We start from the raw sequence: 26840 nt of genomic DNA, 5'->3' as shown, positions 1-26840 counted from the left end.
CACCAGGACCTGATGGCATACACCCACGGGTACTAAGGGAACTAAGTAATGTGATAGACAGACCGTTATATCTTATATTTAAGGACTCTGTTGAGACTGGGTCTGTACCACTTGATTGGCGACAGGCGAATGTAGTGTCAATATTCAAAAAGGGAGCGAAAAGTAACACCGGAAACTATCGGCCGGTGAGTCTGACGTCCGTTGTGGGCAAAATTTTTGAAGGCTTTATTAATGAGGCAATCATGGAGCATCTTGACGCTAATAATCTATTAACCCCAAACCAACATGGATTCATGAGGAATCGCTCCTGCCAAACAAACCTGATTGACTTCTACGAGGAGGTGAGCTCTCGAGTAGATCAGGGGGAACCAGTGGATGTCGTGTATCTCGACTTCTCAAAAGCGTTCGATAGCGTGCCACATAATAGGTTGGTATACAAAATGAGAATGATGGGGCTGGGGGAAAATGTCTGCAAGTGGGTAGCTAACTGGCTAAAGGATAGAAGGCAGAGGGTGGTTATAAATGGAATATACTCGGATTGGGTAAGCGTCACTAGTGGGGTACCACAGGGGTCTGTACTAGGCCCAATGTTATTTAATATCTTTATTAACGACATAGTCAACGGGATAAATAGTAAAATATCAATATTTGCATATGACACAAAGTTATGTAAAACAATTAATACAAAAGAGGACAGTGCAGACCTACAGAGGGATTTGGATAAGCTGGGTAGGTGGAGCATTAAATGGCAAATGAGGTTTAACGAGGAGAAATGTAAGGTCATACATATGGGAAGGAAAAATGGAAGTCACCAGTACTCACTGAATGGGAAATCATTGGGGAATTCAGAGATGGAGAAGGACTTGGGCATCTTGATTGATAGCAAACTAAATTGGAGTGCCCAAAGTCAGGCCGCTGCTGTAAGGGCAAACAGGGTAATGGGATGTATCAGAAGAGGTATAGCTGCAAAGGAGGAGAACATTGTTCTTCCACTGTACAAAGCACTGGTCAGACCACACTTGGAATACTGTGCTCAGTTATGGGCCCCAATATATAGAAAGGATATAAATGAGCTTGAAAAGGTACAAAGGAGGGCAACAAAATTAATAAGGGGAATGGAGGGACTGCAATACCCAGAGAGGTTGGCAAAACTAGGACTATTCAGCCTGGAAAAGAGAAGGTTGAGGGGGGACATAATAAATGTGTACAAATATGTTAGGGGACAGTATAGAGACCTTGCCCGGGATTTGTTCAAAAGGAGGGATATTACGGTAACAAGAGGGCACTCACTAAGACTGGAAGAGAAAAGGTTTCAGCACCAGCATAGGAAGGGGTTCTTTACGGTAAGAGCAGTGAGAATATGGAATTCACTGAGTGAGGAGACGGTAATGTCGGATTCACTAAACCAGTTCAAGCGGGGACTGGATGCATTTCTACATACCAGGCAGATTTCAGCGTATACTTAAAAATAAAATAAAATAGTAGGTTGATACAGGGATTTATTCTGACTGCTGGTTTCAGAGTCGGGAGGGAATTTTTCCTCAGGTGAAGATTGGCCAAATCATTTGGGGTTTTTGCCCTCCTCTGGATCAACTTTAGCAATTACAGAACTAACAGGTCGAACTTAATGGACGCAAGTCTTTATTCGGCTTTACTAACTATGACCTAAACGCAAACTGGATGGAATAGCATGCCGCTGCAAGATGCTGTGGTAGCCATGCTGGTTCAGTATGCCTTCAATTTTGAATAAATCCCCAACAGTGTCACCAGCAAAGCCCCCCCACACCATCACACCTCCTCCTCCATGCTTCACGGTGGGAACCAGGCATGTAGAGTCCATCCGTTCACCTTTTCTGCGTCGCACAAAGACACGGTGGTTGGAACCAAAGATCTCAAATTTGGACTCATCAGACCAAAGCACAGATTTCCACTGGTCTAATGTCCATTCCTTGTGTTCTTTAGCCCAAACAAGTCTCTTCTGCTTGTTGCCTGTCCTTAGCAGTGGTTTCCTAGCAGCTATTTTACCATGAAGGCCTGCTGCACAAAGTCTCCTCTTAACAGTTGTTGAAGAGATGTGTCTGCTGCTAGAACTCTGTGTGGCATTGACCTGGTCTCTAATCTGAGTTGCTGTTAACCTGCGATTTCTGAGGCTGGTAACTCGGATAAACTTATCCTCAGAAGCAGAGGTGACTCTTGTTCTTCCTTTCCTGGGGCGGTCCTCATGTGAGCCAGTTTCTTTGTAGCGCTTGATGGTTTTTGCAACTGCACTTGGGGACACTTTCAAAGTTTTCCCAATTTTTCGCACTGACTGACCTTCATTTCTTAAAGTAATGATGGCCACTCGTTTTTCTTTACTTAGCTGCTTTTTTCTTGCCATAATACAAATTCTAACAGTCTATTCAGTAGGACTATCAGCTGTGTATCCACCAGACTTCTGCACAACACAACTGATGGTCCCAACCCCATTTATAAGGCAAGTAATCCCACTTATTAAACCTGACAGGGCACACCTGTGAAGTGAAAACCATTTCCGGTGACTACCTCTTGAAGCTCATCAAGAGAATGCCAAGAGTGTGCAAAGCAGTCATCAAAGCAAAAGGTGGCTACTTTCAAGAACCTAGAATATAAGACATATTTGCAGTTGTTTCACACTTTTTTGTTAAGTATATAATTCCACATGTGTTAATTCATAGTTTTGATGCCTTCAGTGTGAATGTACAATTTTCACAGTCATGAAAATACAGAAAAATCTTTAAATGAGAAGGTGCGTCCAAACTTTTGGTCTATACTGATAGAGATATATATCTATCTATCTATCTATCTATCTATCTATATCTCTATCTATCTATCAGGGAGGTTACCTTGCCGTGGTTGATGGGCACACATGAATTGGCCAATTTATGGACTAAAAACCTTCATTGTTTGTAAGTACTTGTTGCTAAGCAAAACAGTTTAGATCTAATATTTTCATTATTTTCATTAAGACGTATCTTGGCCATATGGAGTGCTGCTGCATTCTTTTGATATATTTTATAGTTATGGCAGCTGGCACCAGTTCACACTAGGAGGTGCTGGTCAGGTTTCTCTGGTATGTATGTGTGTGTGTATATATATATATATATATATATATATATATATATATATTTTCTTCTAACATGAAGCATCCATATATATTTATTTTATTTATTAATTTTTATTTTTTTGCCGATATATATCCATATACTGTATATTTATTTTTTTACCTCGAAATATCCATATGCATTTTTCTATTCAATCTTCAATTTAACTTTCTTTGCTAACATGTAAAAAAATATATATACCGTGTGTGTGTGTGTATATATATATATATATATATATATATATATATACATATATATATATAATTTTTCTTTTTTTTTCTGCCATGAAATATCCATATGCGTTTATCAGTCTTTCTGTTTCTTTCTTTCTTTCTTTCACGCTTTCTTTCTTCTTTTTTATTTTATTTTTTTATTATTTTTAGTTTTTTTTTGTTAACAAGCAATATTCCTATGTATTTGTTTTCTTTACCTTTTTAATCAGTGGTGATTTAGGATAGGGAATGTGACCCCTAGTTTTCTGTGGGGAAAAAAAAAAAGACAATTGTTTTATTTCGTCTTCGGCCGTACGTCCGCCTTGTGGTTTTGCTAAAGAGGCTAATTTATTTTTTAACTTGTTTATATGTTTTTTTGGCTGGTTACATTATACCGGCCTAATTTAATTTCCTGACTTCCTAAGAAGCTCGCCCCGTTCCTTCCACCCTGCTGCAGCTATATGGTTTATATTTTTCCGCAAACAGGCCGAACCGATTATGTGCAACTCAATCACACACTCCGGCTCTGTAGGGGATTCATCAGATCTCATGGCGGGGGAACATCATACAATCCCATTGTACTTAGGGGAAATCTGCAGCCTGCAAAATTCTTCGAAAAATTGATAAATTGTGCAAATGTATTATCAAGTTTTGTAATACTGCTTACATTTACCGTTACATCTCCTGGATCCTTTGTGAACTATTGCGGCCTTTTTTTTCCCTTTACTTCGGCCAGTTTTGAGTAAATCTGCCTCTGTAGAGTACGGTTGGGTTTTTCCATTGATTCAGCCTCTTTTTGTGACTGCCTTAACTTTTTGATTTTTCCTGATTAAAATATTTTTTGGGTTTTAAAGGGATTGCCCATCGACTATAAAATATTGTGCTCAGATCGGTATAAATAAGAAAAACATCAATTCTTGCCCCCGTTCAGATGTTTCCCCAGTCCCCACTGGTCTGTGCTTGGAAGTGGCAGGATTTCTCGCTCAGCCAATCACTGGCAGAGGTGGGTTGCAGCTGCAGCTGGTGTTTGGCTGAGTGGGTGTTTCCTGTTTCTCCCACTGTGTAGAAACCAGCAGGGATACGGTAAACCTCAGGACAAGAGCTGCATTAGATCCTTGATGTTTTTTTATCCATTTTCTTATTTTATTCCTTTTTAATACAAAAACTGAGTCGCCTCAAAGTAAATAAAGTACCATGTTGGTAAAAACCGGGGGAGGAGTCCTGAGGAGATAATTTGCATATTCCCACTGCATTTTGGGGTAAGTGAAGAGTCTCCGCGAGTTCAAAGAACACTGGATTTTGGCTGTTGGAGCTGAAAAGAGGACATCGGTAAACCGGGGGAGGAGTCCTGAGGAGATAATTTGCATATTCCCACTGCATTTTGGGGTAAGTGAAGAGTCTCCGAGAGCTCAAAGAACACTGGATTTTGGCTGTTGGAGCTGAAAAGAGGACATCGGTAAACCGGGGGAGGAGTCCTGAGGAGATAATTTGCATATTCCCACTGCATTTTGGAGTAAGTGAAGAGTCTCCGCGAGTTCAAAGAACACTGGATTTTGGCTGTTGGAGATGAAAAGAGGACATCGGTAAACCAGGGGAGGAGTCCTGAGGAGATAATTTGCATATTCCCACTGCATTTTGGAGTAAGTGAAGAGTCTCCGAGAGCTCAAAGAACACTGGATTTTGGCTGTTGGAGCTGAAAAGAGGACATCGGTAAACCGGGGGAGGAGTCCTGAGGAGATAATTTGCATATTCCCACTGCATTTTGGAGTAAGTGAAGAGTCTCCGCGAGTTCAAAGAACACTGGATTTTGGCTGTTGGAGCTGAAAAGAGGACATCGGTAAACCGGGGGAGGAGTCCTGAGGAGATAATTTGCATATTCCCACTGCATTTTGGGGTAAGTGAAGAGTCTCCGCGAGTTCAAAGAACACTGGATTTTGGCTGTTGGAGATGAAAAGAGGACATCGGTAAACCGGGGGAGGAGTCCTGAGGAGATAATTTGCATATTCCCACTGCATTTTGGGGTAAGTGAAGAGTCTCCGCGAGTTCAAAGAACACTGGATTTTGGCTGTTGGAGATGAAAAGAGGACATCGGTAAACCGGGGGAGGAGTCCTGAGGAGATAATTTGCATATTCCCACTGCATTTTGGGGTAAGTGAAGAGTCTCCGCGAGTTCAAAGAACACTGGATTTTGGCTGTTGGAGCTGAAAAGAGGACATCGGTAAACCGGGGGAGGAGTCCTGAGGAGATAATTTGCATATTCCCACTGCATTTTGGGGTAAGTGAAGAGTCTCCGAGAGCTCAAAGAACACTGGATTTTGGCTGTTGGAGCTGAAAAGAGGACATCGGTAAACCGGGGGAGGAGTCCTGAGGAGATAATTTGCATATTCCCACTGCATTTTGGAGTAAGTGAAGAGTCTCCGCGAGTTCAAAGAACACTGGATTTTGGCTGTTGGAGATGAAAAGAGGACATCGGTAAACCAGGGGAGGAGTCCTGAGGAGATAATTTGCATATTCCCACTGCATTTTGGAGTAAGTGAAGAGTCTCCGAGAGCTCAAAGAACACTGGATTTTGGCTGTTGGAGCTGAAAAGAGGACATCGGTAAACCGGGGGAGGAGTCCTGAGGAGATAATTTGCATATTCCCACTGCATTTTGGAGTAAGTGAAGAGTCTCCGCGAGTTCAAAGAACACTGGATTTTGGCTGTTGGAGCTGAAAAGAGGACATCGGTAAACCGGGGGAGGAGTCCTGAGGAGATAATTTGCATATTCCCACTGCATTTTGGGGTAAGTGAAGAGTCTCCGCGAGTTCAAAGAACACTGGATTTTGGCTGTTGGAGATGAAAAGAGGACATCGGTAAACCGGGGGAGGAGTCCTGAGGAGATAATTTGCATATTCCCACTGCATTTTGGGGTAAGTGAAGAGTCTCCGCGAGTTCAAAGAACACTGGATTTTGGCTGTTGGAGATGAAAAGAGGACATCGGTAAACCGCGCGCCTGCCGGCGCGCGCATTTTGAAGCTTTTTTTTTTAAGCTTTTTTCACTGTTTTCAGAACATTAACAGTAAGAACATGGAAGAGTCCAGGAGCCATTTGGTGAGCTGCATATCCTGCTACATGTTCACAGACTTGCCAGTGGAAAAGCCAGACTTCACATGCCAGAAATGCAAGCTTGTGTCCCTGTTGGAGGAAAAGTTGCGAAATCTAGAAGAGAGGTTAACTACCTTGAAAATCATTAAGGAAGGTGAAGAGTTCTTAGACAGAGCAGAATTATCTCTTCATGATTCAGAAAGAGAAGAAATTCGAACTGCACCTGACGAAACAGAGGAATGGAAGCATGTGACCCACAGAAGCAGGAGGATCGAGAGGCAGTCAGCACCCATACTGCTCAGGAACCAGTACCAGGCTCTCACGCAGGAGAACCATGAAGAAATACAGCAAGATAAGACTTTGCCAGCAATGAATAACCTTGTAAGCCCTCAGAATCCTCCTGGATGGAGAAAGAAGAATGTTGTGAAGAAAAAACGGAGAGTGGTGGTCATGGGGGATTCCCTGTTAAGAGGAACAGAGGCCGCTATCTGCAGACCAGACATAACCTCAAGAGAAATGTGCTGTCTTCCAGGAGCAAAAATTAAAGATGTGTCTGACAGGATATCAAGACTCTTCAGACCTACAGATCACTACCCATTCCTGCTAATACATGTGGGGACAAATGACACCGCAAGAAAGGACCTGGAAACCATCTGCAGTGACTTTGAAGACTTAGGCAAGAAAGTGAAAGAATTGGGAGCGCAGGTGGTCTTCTCATCCATCCTCCCAGTGGATGGCCATGGAACAATGAGGTGGAATAAGATTCTACAGGTGAACAACTGGCTACGTCGATGGTGCCGTCAACAAGGATTTGGATTTCTGGATCACGGAATGAATTACCTATACGATGGACTACTTGCTAGAGATGGGGTGCACCTTACGAAGACTGGAAAACATGTATTTGGAAGTCGCCTTGCTACACTCATCAGAAGAGCTTTAAACTAGAACAATGTGGGAAGGGAAGCAAAAGGCCAGAAAAAGCCATACAGCTGACAAATACTATTGAGATCTCTGCTACTGGAAGTGGAAAAGAAGAACAAAGACAAAAAAATCTAAATAATAAAAATATGGGAGGAAGAGAAACCAATCACAAACTAAAATGTTTTTATACAAATGCACAAAGCATGGGCAACAAACAAGGAGAATTGGAACTAATGCAGGAAAAGGAATATGATGTCATTGGAATCACTGAAACTTGGTGGGACGATACACATGATTGGAATAAAAGGCTAAAAGGATACAACTTATTTGCAAGAAACAGACTTGATAAACGAGGAGGAGGTGTTGCATTGTATGTTAGAAAAGCGTATATCTGCACAGAGATTGAAGCTTCAGAGACTGGGAGTTCTGTGGAAACTGTTTGGGTAAGAATACAAGGAGAGAACAACGGAAAGGACACCATTGTAGGCATTTACTACAGGCCACCTGGGCAAGCTGAAGATATGGATGAACTCTTTATGTATCAAATGACCAAGTTCTCCAAAAAATATGACGTAGTGGTCATGGGAGATTTCAACTATCCAGACATTTGTTGGGAATCTCTCTCAAGTAAAACTAACAGGTCAAGCAAATTCTTATCCTCTCTTGCTGACAACTTTATCTTCCAAAAGGTAGGGGAGAAAACAAGGGGATCTGCTACTTTGGATCTAATCCTTATAAACAGGGAGGAAATGGTTGAGGAGGTAAAGGTGGCTGGGACCCTAGGAGGCAGCGATCATGCTATTATAGAATTTTGGATAACTAGAGGAGGAAGACATGTGAAGACTCAAACTTCAAGGTTAGATTTTAGAAAGGCAGATTTTAAGAGACTCAGAAAGAGAATAGGAGGGATCCAATGGCTGGATGTCCTTAAGGACAAAAATGTCCAGGAAGGATGGGAAATTTTTAAAAATGAGATTCTCAAAGCACAATCGTTAACAATCCCGAAAAGTAGGAAGAATGGGAAGCATTTAAGGAAACCAGGATGGATGAACACAGAACTTAAACACATGCTAAAAAGAAAGAAAGAAATGTTTATTAAATGGAAAGAGGGAGGCATATCTAAAGAAGATTATAATGCAGTCTGCAGATCCTGTAGGGCACGTATCAGGTTAGCTAAAGCTGACAATGAATTAAGGCTTGCAAGAGATGTCAAAAGCAATAAAAAAGGATTTTGGGGGTATGTCAAAAGTAAAAGAAAAGTCAAAGATGCTATAGGATTTTTACAGGATGAAAATGGAGAAATGGTAAGAGAGGATGTTGAGAAGGCCGAACTTTTTAATTCCTATTTTGCATCTGTTTTCTCTCAGAAAGAAAATGTAACATCAACTGATCTTCACTGTCCTTTTAAAGGAATAGAGGAATCCAAGTTATCAGTAAACAGAAAGATTGTGAGGGAATATTTAGCTAACATAAATGAGTTCAAGTCTCCAGGTCCAGATGAATTACACCCCAGAGTACTGAAGGAGATTGTAGAAGAAATTTTAGAACCACTCTCCATAATCTTTGAAAATTCTTGGAGAACAGGAGAAGTCCCAGAAGACTGGAGAAGAGCAAATGTTGTTCCTATCTTCAAAAAGGGGACGAAGGTGGACCCAGGGAACTATAGGCCGGTGAGTCTGACTTCTATACCAGGAAAGATCTTTGAACAAATTATTAAACAACATGTATGTAAGTACATGGATAAGAATGAAGTGATTAACCAGAGTCAGCATGGGTTTGTAACTAACAAGTCATGTCAGACTAACTTAATTTCCTTCTATGACAGAATCACTGACTGGGTGGATCAGGGAAATGCTGTAGATATAGTATATTTTGACTTCAGCAAAGCATTTGACAAAGTATCTCACATCATCCTTATTGAAAAAATGACCAAGTATGCAATGGACCAGGCAACTGTTAGGTGGATTCATAACTGGCTTAGTGATCGGACTCAAAGGGTGGTTGTAAATGGCTTCACATCCAGCTGGATGAATGTCTCAAGTGGGGTACCACAGGGCTCCGTCCTGGGACCTGTATTGTTCAACATCTTTATCAATGATTTAGATGAAGGAATTGAGGGTAAACTGATTAAATTTGCTGATGACACAAAGCTAGGAGGGATAGCTAATACTAGAGAAGAGAGAGAGAGGATTCAAAAAGACCTAAATAAACTGGAGCAGTGGGCAGCAACCAACAGAATGGTTTTTAACAGGGAAAAATGCAAAGTACTACATCTGGGCAATAAAAATGAAAAAAGCATATACAGAATGGGAGGAATAGAGCTAAGCAACAGTACATGTGAAAAAGACTTAGGTATACTAATAGATCATAGACTGAACATGAGTCAACAGTGTGATGCAGCAGCAAAAAAGGCAAATACAATTCTGGGATGTATTAACAGAAGCATACAGTCTAGATCACGTGAAGTCATTATCGGTCTTTACTCCTCTTTGGTCAGACCTCATCTGGAATACTGTGTACAGTTTTGGGCACCACATTTTAAAAAAGACATCGACAAACTGGAGCAAGTTCAGAGAAGAGCGACCAGAATGGTGACTGGTCTGCAAACCATGTCCTATGAGGAACGGTTGCAGGATTTGGGAATGTTTAGCTTGCAAAAAAGAAGACTGAGAGGAGACTTAATAGCTGTCTACAAATATGTCAAGGGCTGTCACATTGTAGAAGGATCATCTTTATTCTCATTTGCACAAGGAAAGACTAGAAGCAATGGGATGAAACTAAATGGGAGGAGACACAGATTAGATATTAGAAAAAACTTTTTGACAGTTAGGGTGATTAATGAGTGGAACAGGCTGCCACGAGAGGTGGTGAGTTCCCCTTCAATGGACGTCTTCAAACAGAGGCTGGACAGACATCTGTCTGAGATGATCTAGTGAATCCTGCTTTGAGCAGGGGGTTGGACCAGATGACCCAGGAGGTCCCTTCCAACTCTACCATTCTATGAAAAACTCATCACCTCGAACTACTCCACTCATCGTGGTAATACCTCCTGGCATATCACATGACGGTTACAAGTCTTTTCCATCGTTCTGGGCTTTGAGTAACCCGGATTGAGTTTTCTGAGCTGACCATTAATCATCACCCCCTCTTCTACATATTTTCCAGCCATGTAAAATATTCAGTAACTTCTTACTTTTCAAATGAAAAACACACTGTGCCAAAATCTACAATGTTAACACCTCTTCTCCACTGTGATTTACTTGACAGCACGGTGATGGATATTGTTCCTGTACATAACATTTATACTTGTTGTGAACTTGCTGAAGCTGAGCTAATCCCGATACCAAAATACAGTATAAGGATGCAGATTTTACAAAAATTTATTTTATTTTTGACTTTTTTTTGCAACTATATTTTTATTTATGATCTTTGACCTCTGGAGAGTGAAGCTGTGGTATTTCGCAGTGACAATGGCAATGTTGGGTTGAGAAGACAAGTATGTAACTCTTTTTAAATATGGAGCTCTCCATTGCAATTGTTCATTAAACCCTACCTGGACGTTCACGGAAAACCCGCAGAAAAACATTGGTTGCTGCTGTCATCCCTCACAAGTTAAAACTGCAATTGGATCACAAACCAGTCTAATATGCCTAGGAAGTGTCTAAATTCTCCTCTTTTGTTGTTCATCCACATTCTGCAATCACTATAGGTGCTGGAACTTCCTTTATCCCCATTTACCAGCCTGCAATATCCAATGATTTGAGCTGGTATGCAATGTGACAGGACAGTAGAAGCAGAGAGACAAATGCCCACCTTAGCTTCCCCTAGACGAGGGACATAGGTTCACCCCTGCTTCCTTTAGGGGGATATGTATCTGCCCCCAATTCCTGTAGAGGGACATGGATCTGCTCCTACATCCTGTAGAGGGACATGGAATCACCCCTACCTCCTGTAGAAGGACACAAATCTAACCCACTTTCTGTAGATGGACATAGATCCGCCCCCACTTCCTATAGAAGGAGAAAGATCCACCCCACTTCCATTAGAGGGATATAGATTTGCCCCCACTTCCTTTAGAGGGATATGGATCTGCCCCTACATCCTGTAGAAGGACATGAATCCACCCCACTTCCTGTAGAGGGACATGGATCTGCCCCCACTTCCTGTAGAGCGAGAAAGATCCACCCACTGCCTTTAGAGGGATATAGATTCACCCCCACTTCCTATAGAGGGACATGGATTCCTCCTACTTCCTGTAGAGGGACATGGATTCCTCCTACTTCCTGTAGAGGAACATGGATCTGCCCCTACTTCCTGTAAAGCAACAAAGACCTGCCACTAAGTAGTTGTATAGGAACATAGATCTGCCACTACTTCTTGTAGAGACATGGATCCGCCTCTGCTTCCTGTAGTGGGACATGGACCCGCCCCTCTTTCCTGTAGAGGGACAAAGATCCACCACTACTTCTTGTAAACGGACATAGATCTGATGCTACTTCCTGCAGAGAGACATAGATCTGCCGCTACTTCCTGTAGAGAGACATGGACCTGCCCCTACTTCCTGCAGAGGGCTAAGGATCTGTCCCTACTTCCTGCAGAGGGATATGGATCCGCCCCTACTTCCTGTAGAGGGACATGGACCTGCCCCTACTTCCTGCAGAGGGCTAAGGATCTGCCCCTACTTCCTGCAGAGGGATATGGATCCGCCCCTACTTCCTGCAGAGGGATATGGATCCGCCCCTACTTCCTGCAGAGGGATATGGATCCGTCCCTACTTGCTGCTGAGAGATATGGATCCGCCCCTACTTCCTGCAGAGGGATATGGATCTGCCCCTACTTGCTGCAGAGGGACATGGATCCGCCCCTACTTCCTGCAGAGGGACATGGATCCGCCCCTACTTCCTGCAGAGGGACATGGATCCGCCCCTACTTCCTGCAGAGGGATATGGATCCGCCCCTACTTCCTGCAGAGGGACATGGATCCGCCCCTACTTCCTGCAGAGGGATATGGATCCGCCCCTACTTCCTGCAGAGGGACATGGATCCGCCCCTACTTCCTGCAGAGGGATATGGATCCGTCCCTACTTGCTGCTGAGAGATATGGATCCGCCCCTACTTCCTGCAGAGGGATATGGATCTGCCCCTACTTGCTGCAGAGGGACATGGATCCGCCCCTACTTCCTGCAGAGGGACATGGATCCGCCCCCTACTTCCTGTAGAGAGACATGATTCTGCCCCCACTTCCTGTAGAGACATAGATCATTGCTATTTCCCGTAGAGAGACAGAGCCGTTGCTGCTTCTTGCAGACTGACAGACCTGCCCTCCACTTCCTGCCATATGTCTTTGTGCCTCGCAGTTTTAGCACATCATCAAACAAGTTGTCTGTAAGTACAGTGACCACCTGCAGCAAAGACATTGCGTGCATTTACATGAACGCTGCAGGCAATCACCAGTGGCCTCGTGTAATAACTGTCGGCATCACCACCAGGGCCAGTGATTGCTGCAGAAGAGTAATATATATGACTGGTGTTCACCAGGCGCTTGAGCATCATGGGATTTTTACCAGGTAATTGGTATTTTTTATTTTATCACATTGCCAGCTGTTAGGATGGTCCCCGGCTCCCATGTAAAAAACAGAGGGGCACAATTCTCGCCCCAACTGGAGCTGCAGTGTCTGAACTCGGAGAAAACCAATGTTTAGTGACTTTGCCAAAACCAAACTTCTCCATGTGGCCGAAGCCTTATTTCCAGAGGGCGCATCCAAGAGGGAGAGTGATGGGGGGCTACGCCAGATGACCTGGCCTCCACAGTCACCAGACTGAACCCAATCGAGATGGTTTGGGGTGAGCTGGACCGCAGAGTGAAGGCAAAAGGGCCAGCAAGTGCTAAGCATCTCTGGGAACTCCTTCAAGATTGTTGGAAGACCATTTCCGGTGACTACCTCTTGAAGCTCATCAAGAGAATGCCAAGAGTGTGCAAAGCAGTCATCAAAGCAAAAGGTGGCTACTTTGAAGAACCTAGAATATAAGACATATTTTCAGTTGTTTCACACTTTTTTGTTAAGTATATAATTCCACATGTGGTAATTCATAGTTTTGATGCCTTCAGTGTGAATGTACAATTTTCATAGTGATGAAAATACAGAAAAATCTTTAAATGAGAAGGTGTGTCCAAACTTTTGGTCTGTACTGTACATCGATCATCTTTCGGCCTGAAAATTTAAATGTAAACTCTTATTTCCGTGAGACATAAGTTAACATTTTCCTGAATGTCCCCAAGCTGGGCCCGAGAATGTGTCATGTTACCCTCTCTGCAAATTCACGCCGCGAGAGGACTCGATCCGGTGCGTCTGCGGGGGCTTCCGTTTAAGATTACAAAAATATTCAAGGAGGAAAGTAGCAGTTGCATAGCAAGGACCTCTGCGCTCCGTGGCGGTGTCCGGTGTCTGTGATCATAAGCGGCCTCGAGAGGAGGCCATTCATTGCTTTACTTTAAGCCTCCATCGGAAGCCAAGAGATGCGGAATAAGAGGGGGACGGCAGGGAGCCAACGGGCAAAATGAAAGCTGGGAAAACAGCATTTAACTACATGTCCTGCTTCCTCCGGCTGCCAACATGGACGGTATAAAAGACGCCTCCTCGCCCTCCCTCTTTTTTTCTTTTGTGTTTTTGGATAGAAACTGGTAGTTTTTTTAGGCACTGCAGCGTAGGAAGTAACATGGAGCGTCGAGAGACAGAGAGGTCCATGGTTTGTGTTTACATTGGTTTCCACGCACGGGGGGCTATTCAGGGAATGAAAACATCAGACTGAGACTCGGACCCCGCAGGCCTTCTGGATCCCAACCAGCCTTGGCTGCCGACCCGTGTAGGTGTTTAACCCCTGCAGTGTTTCTTCCAGCAGAGAAGGGGTTAACGCCAGCTGTTCCAAGGCAACGAAATGCTGACAAGTTTGTTTTTGCGACTGACATGTGACGGGAAGTATTGGAAGATCTGCAAGTTGTAGGACATAGAAGGCGAGTTGGCCGCCATCGACCCACTATCGTGATTGGATGCCCTCCCTCTTTTTTTACGACTTTAGCCAATGCCCCTTGTATTATTTTGGCCGAATATACGTATATCTACTATCTTCTTTCTTCCGGAAGCAAATGGAATCTTTCACATTACATTTTTGGTTTGGGTAGACCTTTAGGATTTTACAAAGCTGCTCATTGTACAATGCATTTATAGACCGAACTATAGGAAGGATTTGGAGGATTTATCTTCATTTATCAGTTATGTAGCCTTCATTGTTTTAATTATCTGTGGAAAGAATACATGTACTTGTAAGCGTCCATATACCTCAGAGAGATTAGATTACAGCTGCCGGTTGAAGTCTTTAGCGAGGGAAGGAAAGAGAGGCGGATACACACAGATATGCTGCTAAGTGTTTTAGCTTTCCACCAAGCTGGATGCACAGTCGCACTGCTCAGTATATAAAGCCATTCATACCGCTGCTTGTGAACATGTGCTACACAGAGACATAAGAGCAGGAATCCTTATGTCTGGTGCAGTGTATGGGAGATATGGTAGCAGGTAGTCTTCTCCCAGTAGCTCAGAGACAACTGAAAGAAGGAAAAATGGGCAGAAATGGAGTTGTGTGCACACACGACTGGTACAATTGGAGAAGTACGGGTTTTAGGGACTATGGTGGTAAGGAATTTGAGAATTAATGAGTAACTAACTGTTAGATTGGTGGAGGGTTTACAACTCAAAATTTGAGACCTCTATTGATCACCATGGGGGTCTGATTTTCCCATGTGATCAGTGACTGATGGAGATGGCAGAGCGCTGCACTCAGCTATCTTCATCTGCCCCATTTGTTTTGAATCGACGTACGTCGAGGGAACACAACCCTCAATTCTGGCAATTGCTGGGGGTCTCCGCGATTAAGACTACCATCAATCTAGCATTTATCCCAAACAGGTCATAGCTGGTAAAAGAGTGGGTGTCTATCTGCTGACATGAGACCCCTACAGCTTACCAGAATGGAGGGGGGACGGGGAGTTGATCTCACCTTGCTGCTGGTTCAGTCTCTTTTGGACTGATGGAGATACCTGAACAGCTTGTGGATGGAATGAATGTACAACCAGTCAGGGGGCATATGACACCTTCTGACGCTGAGGCCCCCCAACAATCCAGCTGTTGTAACCTGTTACCGATGTGTTATTACAGAAATACCCCCTGTACACTAGTCCCTGTAGGACCCAATCTAACCATGAAGGGGTGCGATAAACTCCATGCAGCGTAGGTGATCACTGCACCGACGTTTTACCCGTCCTGCACCACGTGTGGCGATAACATCTTAAGTGATTAAATATTTCTATAAGTACGACATAAAGTTGAGCGCGCGTATCTTTGCATTTTCTTTTGCGCAAATCCTTTCTCCTCTCGCAGCCCATTTGTTTTCCACCAATTCGTCTCCCACCGTTTAAGGAGCTTAGCGAAGGTTAAACAAGGTATTAAGCAACATTAAGACATCAGAACGCGCCGCATTCTCCTCTCTTTGTGCCACGGTAGAAGCGAGCATGTTGCATCAAAGACAATCAAAGGCTCGTTTGAGAATATTAAGTATCTGTGCAAGCTGTGCTGTGAAGAACCCGGGTCCTCGTAAGGAGATGCCTGTTTTTCTTCGTCCTAATTCGCTTTGTTGTGATGACAACGGAGAACAAACCTGATTTTCGAGAAATGAAAAAATGTAATCTCCTTATCGTTGGAAAGCAAGCCGCACATTTGTTTATGCACAATGCATGGCGCATAAAAGTTTCCATAAAGAAGCTCTCCATTCTCCCCTGCACCGCCTTATTAGCACTTGTCTTCCATTCTCCTATTGATTGGGAAGCGCGTCCAAGCCAGCGTGACACGGGAGCAGACAATGCGGAAACGGGGGTCAGTCTCAAGTAGTGAGGGAAGTGAAGAGCCGCTGGCGCCCTCCTTGCACCCACTTCAGACGGAGAGCGCCGCGCAGCAGACGACAGCCAGACATACCGGGACCGTCCTGCGGCATGATCCCCTCTCAGCATACGCAGGGTTGATTGCATATTTTACATGGCCTATGCACTTCCAATCAATAGGAGCGTGCATAGCTCAGGGCAGCCGCATTGGTTATATCTTAGATAAAGCTGCACAAGTGTGAACCAGCGACACCTGCGGTGTCCTAATTAAAGGGGCATCCCCATCCCAGTGATGCGTATCGGTGGGATATGCCGTCATTTATTAATTGCTGACGTCCAAGCACTACTAATCCCACAATGTGGGGGGCAGCAGTGCAGCTTCATCCCCGCGTCCCCTCCACAGCTGCAGGTTGTTAGCCTATGTTCACGTTGTGTTTTTTTTCTGTATTTTCATGGCTTTGAAAATTGTACATTCACAGCATGGAGGAGGAGGTGTGATGGTGTGGGGGTGCTTTGCTGGTGACTCTGTTGGGGATTTATTCAAAATTGAAGGCATACTGAACCAGCATGGCTACCACAGCATCTTACAGAGCATTGCTATTCCATCCGGTTTGCGTTTAGTTGGACCATCATTTATTTTTCAACAGGACAATGACCCCAAACACCTCCAGGCTGTGTAAGGGCTATTTGACCAAGAAGGAGAGTGATGGGGGGCTACGCCAGATGACCTGGCCTCCACAGTCACCGGACCTGAACCCAATCGAGATGGTTTGGGGTGAGCTGGACCGCCGAGTGAAGGCAAAAGGGCCCACAAGTGCTAAGCATCTCTGGGAACTCCTTCAAGATTGTTGGAAGACCATTTCCGGTGACTACCTCTAGAAGCTCATCAAGAGAATGCCAAGAGTGTGCAAAGCAGTCATCAAAGCAAAAGGTGGCTACTTTGAAGAACCTAGAATATTAGACATATTTTCAGTTGTTTCACACTTTTTTGTTAAGTATATAATTCCACATGTGGTAATTCATAGTTTTGATGCCTTCAGTGTGAATGTACAATTTTCATAGTCATGAAAATACTGAAAAATCTTTAAATGAGAAGGTGTGTCCAAACTTTTGGTCTGTACTGTATGTCAGAAACCTTTTTTTCTTCTCTCCGGCCTCTCGTCTGTTTTTCTTGACTGTTCTTATTCTTTGTGTTTTCGGATCGGGACATTAGTCAGAGGAGCCTTTTCCCTGCTCAGACGGCACTTTGTATGGAACGAGTTAATGGCGCGGGTCAAGTGAAATGCTTCCCACCTGTTCCTCGCCCCGTCACATTGTTAGGGCTGCCGGAGCATTGTGGCGCGGGCTGAACAGATTTCAGACAGAACACTGGTTAAAACATGACGTGGCCTCTCCCTGCTATAGTACCCGTGACTCCGGGGTCTTGTACCCACATATAATGCCAAGGGGAAATGTACATGTGGGGGAAGAGCCGGGATCCTGCCGCTGCGGAGTGGTAAAGCCTGTGTGATTGGGGGCAGTAACCAATCCTGAATCCATGTGCGAGCCAACTGCAGACCATCAGTGAGCTCTGTATCACTAAGGCCAGGAATTTATTGGAATTCTAGTAGCATCTCTGCAGTAATATGTGTGCTGCTCCCTACCTGTACTACATGTACTGGACTGCTCCCTACCTGTACTACATGTACTGGACTGCTCCCTACCTGTACTACATGTACTGGACTGCTCCCTACCTGTACTACATGTACTGGACTGCTCCCTACCTGTACTACATGTACTGGACTGCTCCCTACCTGTACTACATGTACTGGACTGCTCCCTACCTGTACTACATGTACTGGACTGCTCCCTACCTGTACTACATGTACTGGACTGCTCCCTACCTGTACTACATGTACTGGACTGCTCCCTACCTGTACTACATGTACTGGACTGCTCCCTACCTGTACTACATGTACTGGACTGCTCCCTACCTGTACTACATGTACTGGACTGCTCCCTACCTGTACTACATGTACTGGACTGCTCCCTACCTGTACTACATGTACTGGACTGCTCCCTACCTGTACTACATGTACTGGACTGCTCCCTACCTGTACTACATGTACTGGACTGCTCCCTACCTGTACTACATGTACTGGACTGCTCCCTACCTGTACTACATGTACTGGACTGCTCCCTACCTGTACTACATGTACTGGACTGCTCCCTACCTGTACTACATGTACTGGACTGCTCCCTACCTGTACTACATGTACTGGACTGCTCCCTACCTGTACTACATGTACTGGACTGCTCCCTACCTGTACTACATGTACTGGACTGCTCCCTACCTGTACTACATGTACTGGACTGCTCCCTACCTGTACTACATGTACTGGACTGCTCCCTACCTGTAGTACATGTACTGGACTGCTCCCTACCTGTACTACATGTACTATACTACTCTCTACCTGTTCTACATGTACTATACTACTCTCTACCTGTTCTACATGTACTGTACTGCTCCCTACCTGTAGTACATGTACTATACTACTCTCTACCTGTTCTACATGTACTGGACTGCTCCCTATCTGCACTGTGTACTCTTTCCTTATCTGTACTACATGTACTGTACAGCTTTCTCTGTACTTCTAATACTGTACTGCTCTCTACCTGTACTACATGTACTGGACTGCTCCCTACCTAGGCTACATGTACTGGACTGCTCTCTACCTGTACTACATGTACTGTACTGCTCCCTACCTGTAGTACATCTACTGGACTGCTCCCTACCTGTACTACATGTACTGAACTGCTCCCTACCTGTGCTACATGTACTGTACTCCTCCCTACCTGTACTGCATGTACTGTACTGCTCCCTACCTATACTACATGTACTGGACTGCTCCCTATCTAGGCTACATGTTCTGGACTGCTCTCTACCTGTACTACATGTACTGGACTGCTTCCTACCTGTAGTACATGTACTGGACTGCTCCCTACCTGTACTGCATGTACTGGACTGCTCCCTACCTGTACTACATGTACTGGACTGCTCCCTATCTAGGCTACATGTTCTGGACTACTCTCTACCTGTACTACATGTACTGGACTGCTCCCTACCTGTACTACATGTACTGGACTGCTCCCTACCTGTACTGCATGTACTGTACTGCTCCCTACCTGTACTGCATGTACTGTACTGCTCCCTACCTGTACTGCATGTACTGCACTGCTCCCTACCTGTACTACATGTACTGTACTGCTCCCTACCTGTACTACATGTACTGTACTGCTCCCTACCTGTACTACATGTACTGTACTGCTCCCTACCTGTGCCACATGTACTGGACTGCTCCCTACCTGTACTACATGTACTGTACTGCTCCCTACCTGTGCTACATTACTGCACTGCTCCCTACCTGTACTGCACTGCTCCCTACCTGTACTACATGTACTGTACTGCTCCCTACCTGTGCCACATGTACTGGACTACTCCCTACCTGTACTACATGTACTGGACTGCTCCCTACCTGTAGTACATCTACTGTACTGCTCCCTACCTGTACTACATGTACTGCACTGCTCCCTACCTGTACTGCACTGCTCCCTACCTGTACTGCACTGCTCCCTACCTGTACTACATGTACTGTACTGCTCCCTACCTGTACTGCATGTACTGTACTGCTCCCTACCTGTACGACATGTACTGTATTGCTCCCTACCTGTATGACATGTACTGCACTGCTCCCTACCTGTGCTACATGTACTGTACTGCTCCCTACCTGTACTACATGTACTGGACTGCTACTCTCTACCTGTGCTACATGTACTGGACTGCTCCCTACCTGTACTACATGTACTGTACTGCTCCCTACCTGTGCTATATGTACTGTACTGCTCCCTACCTGTGCTATATATACTGTACTGCTCCCTACCTGTACTACATGTACTGTACTGCTCTCTATCTGTGCTATATGTACTATCCTGCTTTCTACCTGTCCTTTACTTCTATCTGCTAGCATGTGCTTCTGGCTGGAGAACAGGTGTATGTTCTGCTCAGGACTCTGGCCGTAATATAGTCAGTAATTCACATATTTCCAGTGTTCTTTCTTTTCTTATATAAGGACTTGTTTGTATGTGTATTAGTTAGTTATTCCTATTTTGCCTATGGCGTTTACTTGGCCTTTTGGTTGGGAGAGAAAACTATGGGAACACAGGAAAGAAAAGTCTATTGCATTTTATTATGATCTTCTCACCACTAAATATGTCCTGAAACAAGGAAAAACAACATGACTTTAAATGGTGTGTAATGTATACCCAGCGGGACCCCATTACTGTGCAAATTATCCGAAACCCCTTTAGAAAGCGCTGTGTTCCCAGTGTAGGACAGAGGTTAGCCCGGCACTGGTGAACACGCCGGCGTTTTCTCGTCTGGCATCTGACATGAAAGTGACGCCGGCAATTGGAAGCAATTTGCAGAACCGTTTGATGATTCTATTAATTATGGCACCAACAAACAGTGCTTGGGAAACAGTTTTGTTTTCTCACATTCTTCTGTGATTGCTAGCAGCGAGAGCCAAATCTGAAGACTTGTCTCTCTGGGACGCTCGGCAAAGACCATTGTGTTGTGTGTGAATAGCTCCTCATCCTTCTTCAGCGTCCGCCAAGAGAATAGAAGACCCTCTCCGCTCAACACCAGCCGCATCCACCTGCGGCACCGTCCCCACCGGCGGCCAGACAAGGGTTAACTCATAGACTGATTCCTGCAACCCAAAAGTCATTATACATAATCCTACAACCTCGGGTAAAGGTGGCCCGGGGCTAGAAGAAAGCCGCAGTGATTGTCTAATTCTGGAGAAAAATTGTCCAGAAAACTCGGACGTTATTTTTTTTCTCCTTTCTCGTCCATTTTTTCATCAGCGATTTATGAAAAATTTACCAGATCAGATACAGTTTTCTGTGTTTTAAAGAATTGCAATGTGTCCATAATAATCTGTTGCTACGCGGCGGCTCTGTATGAAGTCCAAATTTTTCTTAGACTTGAATGGGTGAGTCACATCCGATTTACGGCATGCTGCGATTTTTTTTCACATGCAGATGCTGCCAGTGAAAAAAACCACGCTCATCTGCACAACCCCGTTGAATAGCATTGATCTGAGCTCTATCCTGGTTTTTCACCGAAAATAGGGTCGTGTGAATTTGGTCTTAAGGGTTCTGTTCCCGAAACTCTCGACCTGTCGTTCATCCGCCTTCCCGACCTGTCGATCATCCGCCTTCCCGACCTGTCGATCACCCGCCTTCCCGACCTGTCGATCGCCCGCCTTCCCGACCTGTCGATCGCCCGCCTTCCCGACCTGTCGATCGCCCGCCTTCCCGACCTGTCGATCGCCCGCCTTCCCGACCAGTCGATCGCCCGCCTTCCCGACCCGTCGATCGCCCGCCTTCCCGACCCGTCGATCGCCCGCCTTCCCGACCTGTCGATCGCCCTCCTTCCCGACCTGTCGATCGCCCTCCTTCCCGACCTGTCGATCCCCCGCCTTCCCGACCTGTCGATCCCCCGCCTTCCCGACCTGTCGATCGCCCGCCTTCCCGACCTGTCGATCGCCCGCCTTCCCGACCTGTCGATCGCCCGCCTTCCCGACCTGTCGATCGCCCGCCTTCCCGACCTGTCGATCGCCCTCCTTCCCGACCTGTCGATCGCCCTCCTTCCCGACCTGTCGATCCCCCGCCTTCCCGACCTGTCGATCACCCGCCTTCCCGACCTGTCGATCACCCGCCTTCCCGACCTGTCGATCACCCGCCTTCCCGACCTGTCGTTCCTCTTACAATGTCTGCCGCCCGCCACCTTGGTGCCAAGTATTGGATTCCATCTAACATTTGTGTTACAATGAATCTAGTAAGGACTAGTTTGGGGGCAGCGATCTGGTGATCGCCCCCTTGCAGGGACCACATCCACCGTATCCATTGGGTCCAGTTAGCCGTCGTTATACCCCATAATGGGCGGCCCACTGGGATCTTTGCTTCTCGTCCTCGTTGTTGCGACCAGTGCCAGATCATTGGGAGGAAAGTGTAGTCGATGTTCCTATCAACATTGGTTTTTGTGTGTCCCGATGAGCCTGTAAGTGATTTTTGCGGCGGGGCTCTTTTTTTCCCCTCGGTGTTTGTACACGTAGAGATAGGTGGGATATTGCATTTCTGTCTTTGTGACACAAACCCCCTCTCTGCATTTAATCCGCTAACAAAATAAAGTAATTGTTCAACGGAAACAAAACAAAACAAAAAAAAATCTATTAATGTTTTTTTTTCTGGCTGTGCGGCACGGCCAGGACTTAATTAACGGCAGAGATTTTTCACTGGGTATTCGGAGCCCGTGCATTCATTGTTCAGCTGAGATTAAACCGTAATGTAAGTTAAACAAGACTTCCATCTAAAAATCCCCGTCAGCTCCAGCTATTAAGTAGCCGATGTCGTCTTCAGTGACAGATCTATTTCCCTTCATTTCCTTGCTCTCAAGGAACGTCGGACGCGTATCGTGTAACGCAAGAATTCCACGGAGAGAGATGGAAGTTAGATTGGGGAGCGTCTGGCTCTTGGGCACTGGCTGTTAGGAGCCCACAGACCTTCTGGCACCATGGAGAAAAGAGAGCATTCAGGGCCGTTTTGTCAGGCTGCGATGCCGTTCACCTGAAGAAGAGCCGGAGCTGTGGGACCGGGATAATGTGCATCGATTGAATGGAACCACTTTGGAAATAACACGGGTCACTTTGTATCTGTGGGTCCACAAATAGAAGCCGATAACGGCCGCGTGCTGCAATAAAATAATACTCGACCTCCCTGTCGATCGTTGATTGCTGTCTGGATTTAGACAAACGTATGGAACATCGGACATTTTTCATTGAGAAACAACAATTTTTCATCCATTTTGTTTTTTTTAGATAAAAGAAAAGTAAAGTCCAAAAACAGTTTCGTATATTAATAATTGCAATGGATGCCATATAGATGCCGTCCCTACGACATGTTTTTTTTTTTTTTTAGTTTTATGGGTCTGAAAAATGGATCAGACAAGTGCATGTTGCATTTTTTTGGGGGGGATCATCAGCTCTTGCGAACAATCCCAATGACTTGCATCGGTCAGTGTGCTATGGTATGGATGAAGAAGCTTTTAGTGTACGAAGCTAATAGGATCTATAAAGCAGATCCTTCATGGGTATTGTCAATACTGACCCCATTGTCAGCAGATGGTAACCTGACAAATAATGCCAGACAAATCCTCACCAAACTTTTGGGGTGAGCTAGATCGGGTTGTTGGATTCCATCATGCCAATCCTTTTGTTCTCAGGCCACCAGATCCTTCTGACAGCAGATTTCTACCCCATTCGTAAAGCATACACACTCGGCCGAGTGTACATGTGTACAGCGGTGAGCAGAGAGGGGGTCCCTCTGTTCACCGGGCCCCATACACCAGTTAGGGCAGTAATGTGTACAGGGAAGGAAGGGGATCCGGAGAATCAGCTGCCAAAGGTGTACGCTCAGCTGTAGCAGTGTGACCCATGGGATCTGTGCTCGTGGGAATATAATAAGAGCCGTGATACATATTGGCTTAAAAAAAAGCATAAAAACAAATGTTTTCAAAAATAATCTTGAACATATTTTCTAGGTTTAGAGATCATAGTGTAGATATATAATATAATTTATACAATCTGATTTTTTTTTTTTTTACAGTTTGTAACGTAATTCGAAGTCTGATATCCGAAAGTATTGCACGATAGTTACTTATTTAGGCAGAAATATAATGACCCACTTAAAAAACTGGAGAAATTGTTTGGATTTTTATCAGCCCGGATGGTATATTCTCTCCGCATACCTTCTGAAATCGAAGTCTTCACTTTTTATCTTTCAAAGCCATAACATCCTTTTTTTTTTTTTTTTTTTAGAGGCGAGTGGAAAACACGAAACAGCGAAGGGTTAATTGCTGTTTGTTTCAGTACCAGCGAGGGCAGAGGACGGCTCTACCCTTACATGCCGTCACCAATACCCCCTTCACGTCTTCTGTAATTGAGCAAATCACCTGGGTTCGTAGACCTCCTGTCTCCAGCAAATCGCGAGCATCGGAATCCTTTGTCATGTTCTGGAATAGGAATGCCGATCAGGGTTTCACCATGGGGGCAGCGAGGCTGATTAAGTGTACCAGATAAGGTTATGTGACACCGGAGGGTTTCAGCTGACTGCCGCACCAGCTACACTTCTTCTTGGGTTCTGTCTTCTTCTCCTAACGGAAAGAGAAGAGCTCGAGTCCAAGACTGTCTTTTTTTTTTTTTTTTTTGCTCCTTGACCCAACGGCCCTGCAATTCTAGACAGTTGCCGCGTCTTCTCATCTGTCTGTCGATAGCACAAGCGAGGGGGCAAGAAAGTAGCAAAGAAGAAGTGAGATGAATGATATGCCAAGGAATATGAGAACCTCTCCTCTAAAGAAAGTGACCATTAACCCTGAATATCTGCTCTGTAGCAAAGTATCCAAAATAAAATGCATCATTATACTTGCACCTAGCGACTTGTACACTTTTTTTTTTTATATATATATATATATACAGATTTAGGTTTTACCATACTGTTTTTGCTACATTGTATCGATCTGTAAAAACGGCTTGTTCCCTTCAGAGCTGCATTCACAATTCTGCAGTCATCAGTATGTTCTGCTTGATCATTGTAATTTGCTTTTTGCACAACGGTACTTTAAAGGACTTGTATATATCATTTATTCTTTTTTTTTTTCCATTTGCAGATGGTTTACAACCAGAAACAAAGCAACTTCTTGGAGGCACCTCAAAAAAGAAGAGCAAAGCAAGCAAAGGAGACGCAGTATCAGCCAAGGAAGAAGAAAGTCGAGCAGACGGTCAACCTGTACTTATTCTTTTAGCTTTTAAAAGATACGTGTTTGACCCGCAGAAGAAAATGATTCAGTCTTGATTCCTGGATCCGGTGAATTTTCTTTATCAAATTTGCATCTAGATCTTAAAATCCCTTTTAATTTTCAGATTATCAGGACCAAATATTTGCAGAATCAAAATGACTGATGCTCAGGAAATCATGATAATTCTGAAGTGCAACTTTGTATCCGATCAGAGAAAGAAAAAAAAAAAAGTAACGTAGTTAGAATAAGAAATGGACAGAAAAAAACTGTCTCAACTGTCTGTGCAGATTAACGTGGTAAAAAGTGGACAAAAAATGTTTCCATAAAGGAAGAATGTCGGATTTCACGGCTTTATTTAGATTCCCCGCCCAATCTGTCTGCACCATTAACTGTATCTGTGTAAAGCTTGACCTGTACGTGCAGCGCCAGTCCGAGCCAAAAGGACGGGAAACACCTGGACTAATGTGTCGCCACAATATACGATATGGCACAAAATCGTAACATCTTTAGGTCTCACTACTGAGGAATCCTAAAAATTACCAAATACCGGATATAACCCAGACTGCGCCCTCAAATTAACCACAATCCCTGGCTGGTTACATCTTTTTATCAGTTATGAATGTGTTGCAATTCTAAAAGGGGTTGTAGTAAATCAGGAAAAGTGTGCCAGTCCTGCAGCGGTGATGTCACGGCACTGTTGTTTGCATGGACGGCACATGACAGTGATGGATGGAGCGTGAACAACGAAAGTGATGTCATTGTTGCACTTTTTTTTTCTTTTTTTTTTTAAATCCTGGACATCCCCTTTAAAAAATAAGTCTTTATCATTTATTTTATACTTTTTTTTTTTTAATTTGCCGCCACAACCAGGTTGAATCCGTTTTATTCTGTAGCGATTCTGAACGATGCGTGAAACACAGCACGATTATCACTTGTTGCCTAAATAAACGAATATTTCTTTATTGCACTTATGGATTTTTAGATTTCATTATTTGCAAAAAAAATAAATAATTTTATATCGTCAGATGAAGTTTGTTTGTTAGTTTTATGGTACAAGTACAATGTATTATATTATATTTCTGGGACACACGATCATAAAGAGCAGCTGAATATTGGTGGTGGAAATTCTGGAAATAATCCCCTCACCTAATTTTGTAGCTTTGTATTGTGTATTGGATGCATGTTGCTATGATTTATTGTATCTACTCTTTATATCCAATGATGCAATATTCCATTTGTTATTGTTTTCTGCTGCGGTAACTTGATCCATGGAGGTTTCGTGGCGTTCGGCATTTGGATGTGGGGGTCCTTTTGAAGCCTGGACACATCTTTCCTAGAACTGAAATCACTACGATGTATGGAATCCACCCAGTAGCGGGGGGAAACAGCCTAAACAACCGGGGTCACATCTTCAGCCGTGTACAAAACAAACACCTGCAGACTAAACACAAGACGCATCGCAACATGAGGAGCTGTCTCGCCTGCACGCGACCTCTTTGAAGAGCCTGCATATGTTGTGCTGGGGATACGTGACATGCTGTTGCCCTCCGTAGTGATGATACCGAGGATCTGTAACGGAGTACAGCGGTGTCGCCAACCTCATCGTGTTCCCAACTGGAAAACCAGCGCACCGTTAACCCAAAGTCTGAGCTCCGTTACACTCATAAATTGGGGACCT

General features: G+C 44.4%; 1 protein-coding gene across 3 annotated transcripts in view; it reads left to right on the top strand.

Moving 5' to 3' along the window:
- Positions 1 to 26105, top strand: part of EEFSEC (eukaryotic elongation factor, selenocysteine-tRNA specific) — a 148384-nt gene extending 122279 nt beyond the window's left edge. The window contains exon 6 of one of the 3 annotated variants that reach the window (XM_073644930.1): positions 25034 to 26105. In XM_073644930.1, coding sequence (XP_073501031.1) covers positions 25034 to 25168 — 135 coding nt within the window. In that variant the 3' untranslated portion in view covers positions 25169 to 26105. Of the gene's footprint in view, positions 1 to 24185; positions 24771 to 25033 lie in introns of those variants that run through there. The other 2 variants (XM_073644928.1, XM_073644929.1) reach the window with 2 other exon arrangements.
- Positions 26106 to 26840: the final 735 nt, after the last annotated feature.

Source organism: Phyllobates terribilis, unplaced genomic scaffold, assembly GCF_046119375.1.
Source record: "Phyllobates terribilis strain yellow unplaced genomic scaffold, ASM4611937v1 Scaffold_8__6_contigs__length_399053987, whole genome shotgun sequence".
In the NCBI taxonomy this organism is placed as follows: Eukaryota; Metazoa; Chordata; class Amphibia; order Anura; family Dendrobatidae; genus Phyllobates; species Phyllobates terribilis.
This window is presented reverse-complemented; position numbering and strand designations above follow the sequence as displayed.